The 9,491-nt window shown below is 40.6% G+C and overlaps 1 protein-coding gene and 1 pseudogene across 1 annotated transcript; one reads left to right on the top strand and one right to left on the bottom strand.

Annotated features, from left to right (window-relative positions):
* Nucleotides 1–297: 297 nt before the first annotated feature.
* On the bottom strand, nt 298–6,982 carry LOC135523998 (pyridoxine-5'-phosphate oxidase-like). Its single transcript, XM_064951069.1, has 7 exons — nt 6,761–6,982; nt 4,482–4,606; nt 4,285–4,384; nt 3,567–3,620; nt 3,253–3,381; nt 1,077–1,147; nt 298–962 (listed from the first exon to the last, which is right to left on the bottom strand). Exons 1-7 carry the CDS (start codon nt 6,947–6,949, stop codon nt 797–799), a joined length of 834 nt encoding a protein of 277 aa, XP_064807141.1. The 5' UTR covers nt 6,950–6,982; the 3' UTR covers nt 298–796.
* A 750-nt stretch (nt 6,983–7,732) lies between these two features.
* LOC135524955 (large ribosomal subunit protein uL10m-like) lies at nt 7,733–8,705 on the top strand (annotated as a pseudogene).
* The last annotated feature ends 786 nt before the right edge of the window (nt 8,706–9,491 follow it).

Here is a 9,491-nt window from a genome sequence, read left to right as displayed (position 1 = left end):
GTTCCTGCACCAGATAAGACTGTTTAGGGTTTTCACATTTCTTGTTTTTTTTGTAGTCAGTTGTTCATGTGTACATTACGTATTAAAAAGAACCATGGACACTTACCACCCCGCATATTGGTCCTCTGATCCTTTTCTCCTCTAATAGGCTATCGTTATTACATTATGACAGAGAAACTGCTGTGGATGTGGTCCATTAAAAGACATATTAACAGCTAGACAGAACATGTAGGCTATCCCTGCTCCAATAGAATGGAACTCATGTACGAACGTTAAATAACTGACACAGTACTGGAGCTTTTTACAAGTACAGTTTCTAGAGGTTGTAGAGGCCTGTGGAAACACATTGCTGATTTTCTGTCAATCATTACAGTGACTACTCTACTAGACAGACTTTGCACTTCATGAGTCAGACAATGCAAAACATTCCATATAGCATATTCAGATTAGTAAAACCTTGTGTCACAGGTTATGTGCCAGACTGTATAGTACATAGTTGCATCACATGAATCATGCTCCATTGTTGCCTTGGAGACAATAGACAATCAGGCCTCCTAACCAACCAGAAAATGTCTCCTTTATTTGGTATAAAACAATACCAATACCAATTGAACAGAACAGCAAATTATGGCTTAATAAGATACACATCATAGAGCACTTAGTTATTCAACATCAAAATGTTCCTCATGTATTGAAATAATGGTGGTTTGATTGATGATGTTGACATCATGAGTGAGTTGTACGCCAGCCCCAATCTCCAGCCTGCTCTTTAGTCCATTTCCCCTAACCGTCCTTGTCAAGGGGATAGCCTCTGGTACACCCAGCCCGCCTCAGCATGATGTTGATGCTCTTCTAGAACACTCTCTCCATTTTTTGGCCGTGTGAAAACAATACGGTCATGTAGCCTGTTGGTCTGACCCTGCCAGAACTCTACCATGTAAGGCTTGACGATATAGCCTCCCCTGTTGGAAGACAGGCAAAAACAAGAACAGGCTTACATGATAAGACCACTTACTGCACAGGTTTGGCATGGCAAAGTCATGTAGAATTCCTGGTGATTTGATAGCAATACTAACCAATAGTCAGGCATTGGGACATCTGTGTCCTTGTACTTTTCCTCCAGCTCCACATTTTTCTGTCTCAGGTACTGCAGAGTGAAACAAAACCGTCAAATGGGCGATTCCACGCCAGGACAGACCAAGAATATTTTGTGTATCTCAGATTCTGGCAATTCTCACAAAGAAACTTCATTGGGAGGAAGGATGTTTGACAGTCTTTTACATTTGTATCACTCTTTTTTTTTATCACGATGAAAGTGGTCATTTTAGGCCCTTTGAAAAACTAGTTTTAATGACTCCAACCTAAGTGTATGTAAACTTCCAACTTCAACTGTATGTCTTAAACCACTCCACAAATTTCAACCACTCCACAAAATGGGGAGGTTTGCAAGCCGAAGAAAACCATCCCAACCATGAGGCATCATGTTGTGGGGGTGCTTTGCTGCAGGAGGGACTGGTGAACTTCACAAAATAGATGGCTTCATGAGGGAGGAAAATTATGTGGATATATTGAAGCAACATCTCAAGACATCAGTCAGGAAGTTAAAGCTTGGTCGCAAATGGTTCTTCCAAATGGACAATGACCCCAAGCATACTTCCAAGGTTGTGGCAAAATGGCTTAAGGACAACAAAGTCAAGGTATCGGAGTGGCCATCACAAAGCCCTGACCTCAATCCCATAGAAAATTTGTGGGCAGAACTGAAAAAGTGTGTGCGAGCAAGGAACTGAGTCAAATCTGACTCAGTTACACCAGCTTTGTCAGGAGGAATGGGTTCACCCATCTTATTGTGGGAAGCTTGTGGAAGGCTTCCCAAAACATTTGACCCAAGAGAATCAATTTAAAGGCAATGCTACCAAATACTAATCGAGTGTACGTAAACATCTGACCCAAATAAATAAAACAAATCAAAGCTGAAATGAATCATTCTCTCTGCTGTTATTCTGACATTTCCCATTCTTAAAATAAAGTGGTGAGCCTACCTGACCTAAGAAAGGGAATTTTTAATAGGATTAAATGTCAGAAATTGTGCAAAACTGAGTTTAAACGTATTTGGCTAAGGTGTATGTAAACTTCCGACTTCAACTGTATACTGCACATGCCTCCTGTAAGACCCTATGATCTGTGAACCATACATGATACGAAAACATGTCATTATACTTCTTTATAGTGTGCTTTCGAGTATGGAGTATTTCGAGCTTCTAAAATAAAATGTTTAACATTCATTTATTCAAGATAAACAACATGAATAACTCAAAAGTACCCTTTTTGATACATTGTTTGGAATAATATCCTCTTCAAACACATACAATTTCCAGAGTGGGCTCTCTGGTACCATTGAAGATATGACAAATGTAATACATAGACATGTATATTATAGGTCATTACCAATCACAGCCCTCCTTTAGGATTGCACATTCACAAAAAAAACTTTTTTTTTTACTGTGTATATTATTATTTTTATTCATTTAACTAGACGAGTCAGTTAAGAACAAATTCTTATTTACAATGATGGCCTACCAAAAGGCAAAAGGCCTCCTGCGGGGATGGGGGCTGGGACTAAAAATAAAAATAATTTAAATAAAAATATAGGACAAAACACACATCACGCCAAGAGAGGTCAAATGCAACACTACATAAAGAGAGACCTACGACGACAACATAGCATGGCAGTGTGGGTGATGCTTATAAAATAATAACTTAAAAATGGTATGCACTTGTAGAGTATGTCTTAAAATTAACTAAATCAAAAAGGGTACTTTAGAAATATTATTTTTCATGTTGAATAGATTCATGTGAAGAAGAAAAATCTGAATCTAGAGGTACTCCATTATGTTAGAGCATACTAGAAGCATACTATAAGGAGTATAATGACACCAAGATGTTGTCTGTATCATCTACGGTTCACAGATTATAGGGTCTTACAGAAGGCATGTATAGGTTTAAAAAGGACCTAAAATAGCCAATTTCATTATCATTTTCAAAAAAATTGTTTGTCATACATGTCAAGCATCCTTCCTCCCAATGAAGCTTCTATGTGAAAATTGGCAGAACAATCTGCGATACCCCAAAATATTTTTGGGCTATCCTGGCCTGGAATTGCCCAGATTTCATTAATTTCCCTAATTTTGAGGGAATAAGTCCCTCAATGGTGGATGGCAATAATACAGTGGAGTAGCATGGACTGGTTCTTACATTTCTGTCAGGGACGGCAGTGCTTTGTCTGCTCACAATGGCCCCGATCTGGCTACTCTTGGGCCGGGAGTGGAAGTAGTCACAGGAGCTCTGGTAGGGGATTCTCTCCACATTGCCCTCGATACGGATCTGCACACACACATTCTCAAGGGTAGTGCCAACTACTGTACAGCAAATTCAGTGTCATCCTGCATTAGTTAATTAATTAAAAAACCACATCACAATGTGTTTTTGAAAATCAAAGATATTTGAAGATATTAAAACAATGGGTTGACAAGTAGGCTACATTTTAAGAGGTAAAATGAAGCACATACCTGCCTGTTGATGGGCTCCCAGTAAAAGCACAGACATGCATAAGGGTTGCTCTCCTACAGGAAGGGAAAGTAAAAATTCTGATGTAAAGTCTGCAAACAGAAGTATAGGGCTGGGCGATATGGCCCAAATATCATATCACAGTAGTTTTTAGTGTTGATGGTATTTGACTATTTTTAATTTATTTTTAAATAATAAAAGTTCTACATTTGCTTTATGAGTAGTGCGTGATGCTATGGTGGCAACACACATTCTACATGATTTTAATGGGTCTTTCTTCCTTCTGATTGTTTTATACTGTTCAATTTAACTTCAACCTAAAATAATTTCCTGCATTTTTGTCAATTTCTGCATTTCCTCCACTCATTTTAGATAATTTCCACACTGCCAGCTAACTAGCGATTAGCAGCTAACAGGATTTGGCTAAAACGTGCTAAGAAAAGACAATGTAGCTGTTTGCAGATGTAACACAAACTAATTGTGTAATTATAGAACGCTTGTGGATTTAAATTAAGAAGACAAGTGGAAATAACATCGTTGTCATCAACGTTGTTGCATGTGCTGGATTGACCATGCAGACTGAATGGAAGTGTCTCGTGGTCAAGCAACAACAAATGCGCTCCTTGAGTGACAAGGGGCGGGGCTACATCTGTGTGGAAAGCGGCATAGATAAAAAGAGCGGAGAAGGATGCCTGCATTATGACAGTAGCAGACACTAACCAGCTCTCCACCTTTCCGGCTCTCGTAGTTGGTAAAGAAGCGGAAGCCTTCATCGCTGTAGCCTTTTAACAAGACCATACGAGCAGATGGACGTCCTTCTCTTCACAGAGAAATAAGCAGATTGATAGAAAATGTGTTACAATTTGAGCTTAAGAAGCAAGCATTGTGTTTGATGGAGTATTTATGGGGGTACTCACTTAGTGGATGTGGCGATGCACATTGCATTGGGCTCTCCAATTTCAGGACATTTTGTGGCTTGATCAAACCAATCTCCAAACTGCTTGATGGGGTCCAGAGACACGAGCTGATTCTCCTCAAAGCACTACGACATGTTAATATAATGACACTTTTACATCAAAATGCACATTACATTGAAGACATAAGCAGACATTGACATTTAAGGAAATACATGTTGAGCAATGTCTACTATGCCATCTTCAATACATTTCTGATATCTCTCCAATTACTTGGGTGTATGCAGTGAGGTGAACCTTCATAACATTGTAGATGATAAAGATGGTATGAATAGAGGTGACACAATTCTCTATTCTAGTATGTGGACAGCTGCTTGTTGAACATCTCATTCTAAAATCATGGGAATTAATATGGAGTTGGTCCCCCCTTTGCTGTAATAACAGCCTCCACCTTTCTGGGAAGGCTTTCCACTAGATGTTGGAACATTGCTGCGTGGACTTCCTCCCATTCAGCCACAAGAGCATTAGTGAGGTCAGGCATTGATGTTTGGCAATTAGGTCTGGCTTGCAGTCGGTGTTCCAATTCATCCCAAAGGAGTTAGATGGGGTTGAGGTCAGGGCTCTGTCCAGGTCAGTCAAGTTCTTCCATACCGATCTTGACAAACCATTGCTGTATGGACCTCGCTTTGTGCACGGGGGCATTGTCATGCTGAAACTTGAAAGGGCCTTCCCCAAATTGTTGCCACAAAGTAGGATGCACAGAATCGTCTAGAACATGGCTCATCAATTAGATTCAGCCGCGAGCCAATTTTATCTTGAGGTGATGGTCGGGGGACCGGGAACATAATTACAATAATTTGTATATGGCAAATTGACCTCAAGAAATACAGTATGACTGAAACAGAATGATTTCTAACCATGCTTACATTTGTATATGGTCACGTTTCTCTCTATTATGCGTGGGACTACATGGGAACAGATTTTTTTAAGTAAAATAATTTTTAGCTGATTTCCTGGTGTTTTTAGTCTAATATGTTTAACAACAAAACATGTATGTATTTATTTTCTCAGAAAAATTGGGTGGACAAATAAAACCACCAAAGGGCGAAATTCGGACAGCGGGCTGCCAGTTGGGGAAACCTGGTCTAGAATATCATTGTTTACTGTATTGTTAAAACTTTCTTCACTGGAACAATAAAGGGCCTGAACCATGAAAAACAGCCCCAGACCATTATTCCTCCTCCACTAAACTTTACAGTTGGCACTATGCATTGGGGTAAGTAGCGTTCTCCTGGCATCCATCCACCAAACCCAGATTTGTCCGTCGGACTGCCAGATGGTGAAGCGTGATTCATTATTCCAGAGAATAATGCTCCAGAGTTCAAAGGCAGCAAGCTTTACACCACTCCAGCCATGCTTGGCATTGTGCATAGTAATCTTAGACCTCTGTGTGCCTTTTCGGCCATGGAAACCCATTTCATGAAGCTCCCGAGGAACAGTTTTTGTGCTGACGTTTCTTCTAGAAGCAGTTTGGAAGTTGGTAATGAGTGTTGCAACCGAGGACAAAATATTTTTACGCGCTTCAGCACTCAACGGTCCCGTTCTGTGAGCTTGTGTGGTCTACCACTTCGCAGCTATGCCATTGTTGCTCCAAAGACGTTTCCACTTCACAATAACACCACAGGACAGCTCTTGCAGCGCAGACATTTTACAAACTGACTTGTGGGAAAGGTGACATCCTATGATGGTGCCACGTTGAAAGTCACTGAGCTCTTCAGAAAGGCAATTCTACTGCCACTGTTTGTCTACAGAGAGTGCATGGCTGTGTGCTCGATTGTATACACCTGTCAGCAACGGGTGTGTAAGATGAAATACCGGAATCCACGAATTTTAAGGGGTGTCCACAGACTTTTGCATATATAGTGTATATTATAGGGCCGTTATGCTCCCTTTCGCCAGTGGTGGAGCTGTTGGGAGATGCCCCTTCATTACATCACAAGACGTTGCACGTAAGCAAAGTCAGCTTTGTAAGCAGATTTTACATTTGACTAAAGTGCAATGTGATGGAAATGTTGGGGTCATCAAGGTCATGTACACTCCAAAACAGTGCTAAATAATACACCACTGAAACAATGTGGGCAAACTGGATAGGCATTGTTGTGCCGCTGGAATATGCAAGTATCTGCATTTGCCATTGACATTCAACCCAAATTAGAAGGGTAAGTGAGGTAGCTTGTGCCATAACAAGAATGTAAGGAATAAAAACTCTTGTTTATTCTCACCTCTTCGTCTCCTTTGTATTTTTTCCGCATGCCACTGAGATCCATGGCTGTAGAATCACTCGTAGATTTCGTGCAAAAGGACCGAGAAAATAAGGCTCGACAGCAAGCTGTCAAAGAGGCATGGGGATGAAAGTATTGACCTATTTCACTGATATTCTTTAATGTACTGCAACTGGGTATGCGCCTCATGCTTGTACAACAACCACGCAAAGCCTGACTGACGTAATCACGTTCACTGTCTCACGTAAAATATTACGCAAACATTCGCTGACTTTTTTAACCATAAACAATACTGCATGAAGAGAGGCAGAAACTGCTTCTCCAGGAGAAATAGGTGGCAAGCTAAGCTTATACGCAGAACTACGCATATTCAAACTACGCATATACAGGCCGTCAAATCAAATGATTTTTTTTTTACGAAAATGAAAACGTGTCAGTTTGTAATTTGCACGAGGTTGGAGGAATAACATGTTCAACTAGTTAAGGCATTTGCTCGAATCTTGTTTGTTCCTTTAGATTTCGAGAAAATTACATTATTAAATGAATACAGCTACATGTCGAGTCAAACCATGTTGTTGGAGCACGAGTCTATGTCCTCGGTTGTACACAGTGTACACCGCATGACTTCCTAACTAGCCGTCATTAGTTAGTTACACCGGCTAGTTACATTGTAGCAAGTGCATAGCATCAACAGCCTTCAAAAAAACACATGGAGAAAAAACAAATGGCAACTTCATGCTTTACTCTTGGGTGGAAAGTTATTACAGAAAGCTTGATGTGCAAAATGCTGTACACTACCATCATATCCATCCTTTCTTTGATGTCAAACCTGAGCCAAGACCATCACTGTACAAAGATAATCACATTGACAGAAAGATGGATTGTATAACTCACACCATATACTGTATTATTGGAATGTATACACATGAACACTTTTATTCCATGCAACACAGGTTTTATTGCCTGCATAGAATGGTAGGGCTCCTGAGTGGTGCAGCGGTCAAACCAGTTCAGGAGGTCAGTGAAGTCCAGAGCATGTGTTTATAACTCAAAAACAAGCACAAGCAACCTGTCAATGTTCGTGTGCATACTGGAGCTGTCTTTTCAGCACCACACAAACACACATCTATAGTTGTGTAGCGATGAAAGGAGAGCTCCTCCATCCAGTCAGTTAGGAATAGCATTTGGTCAGTTAGGAATAGTAGTGATGTGAGCTGGTATCGAGATGTGGACTGATTTATGAGTCCTGGTTTATTCACAGGAAAGTGGCCTGGTGTTGCTCTTGAAGGATTTGCAGACAGTGTTCCAGGACTGTAAGATGATCGCTGTGATCCAAAACAACCCCACCAATTTAAAGGACATTCTGCTTCTCAAGCACAGGCTCTGCTAGCATGGAATCAACATTAAGTTTATTTATATTGTGCCTTTGAGGCAAATTGTATAGCCGTTTGCATTTGGAAAGATTTTAATATGACGTTTTTTACATTGTTTAACCACAGGTGATAAGGTCCTACCTGCCAGACAGCCCTTACATTAACATGCGGCCTCTATTCATTGGCCAGACTGTTATATTTATTATTAAAGAGCCAAAGGTGAAGCAGATGTTTCTGAATTTGAGGACCAGCCCCCAGGTGGTATTATTGGGTAAGTACAATCTGATGGTCTTACTACCAGTATAGCAAAACTGTATTACATGACTTCAGTGGAGATACTATAATACAAGCAATTGTGTAATGTCTTATTTTTCCTCCCACTGTTTTAGGGGCCCGTAAATGGAAGACATTACTGAGTCGGTAGGGGGTGTTGAACTATTGCCAAGCTGTCGTCAGTGACCCTGGTCCAGGGAAAGCTGGTGAGCGTCCTGACCGTGATGACCCCTCAGACAGCCTCCATGCTGCAATGCCACCCCGCCCACCTCTCATTGCTGCTCCAGCAAAAAAAGTAAATGCACCAACCTACTTGGTTAAAGAGGTTAAGAGGTAATCGTCTGGGGTGATCCTTTTTTTAATATATCAAAATCTGAGTAGACATTTGCAAAAGTCATTACCAAGAGTCATGCATGTTGCAATAGTAATGAGAATCAGTCTAGCCAAAATAAACACAACTGGTCTCGGGGAGATGCTGACAAATGCTAATCTGGGGATTACAGAATGTTCACCTGGGTCAGTCTATTACCGATTACTGCTGCTATTCTGGGTTTGTGGGAGAGAACCTAACATATTCATCTCAATTCAATATCAGTCTGTCACAGGGCAAGCCCTACTAACCCACAGGGTTGTGTATTAATTGAATGTGTGTGTGCTATATCACATGAAGTATCCTGTTCAAATAGCCCTTTTGAGTTTCTAATTTAACTATAGAAAATAGCTTTTCACATGATGTCAAAACATTGGATCATGTGTATTCTATGCTGCAGAACAACATTGAAGAGACTTGATTTAAATGTCTTGTAAACATGCAGTTATCCAATGGAGATGTAGAGACAGACAAGCCTAGGTGCACCATAAATTGCCAGGTCTACATGTCTAGCAACACCCCATAAGCACATCTAATTCCTTAAGCTAATGCGGATAATGCCCTGGCCACATTGCGCAGTGGCACTGCTCTCCATGGATTTGGGGGATGCACATTTTACTCATTGCTTGATGACAGGGAAGCCGTCATTGGCCGTTTCTACAACACTTTTTAAAGGCATTTCTTTTTTTTCCCGCATATTTGTTGAGAAAGCCAT

Source organism: Oncorhynchus masou, chromosome 31 (assembly GCF_036934945.1).
Source record: "Oncorhynchus masou masou isolate Uvic2021 chromosome 31, UVic_Omas_1.1, whole genome shotgun sequence".
Lineage (NCBI taxonomy): Eukaryota > Metazoa > Chordata > Actinopteri > Salmoniformes > Salmonidae > Oncorhynchus > Oncorhynchus masou.
The sequence above is the reverse complement of the archived record's forward strand: the minus strand, read 5'-3'. Positions and strand labels throughout refer to the sequence as shown.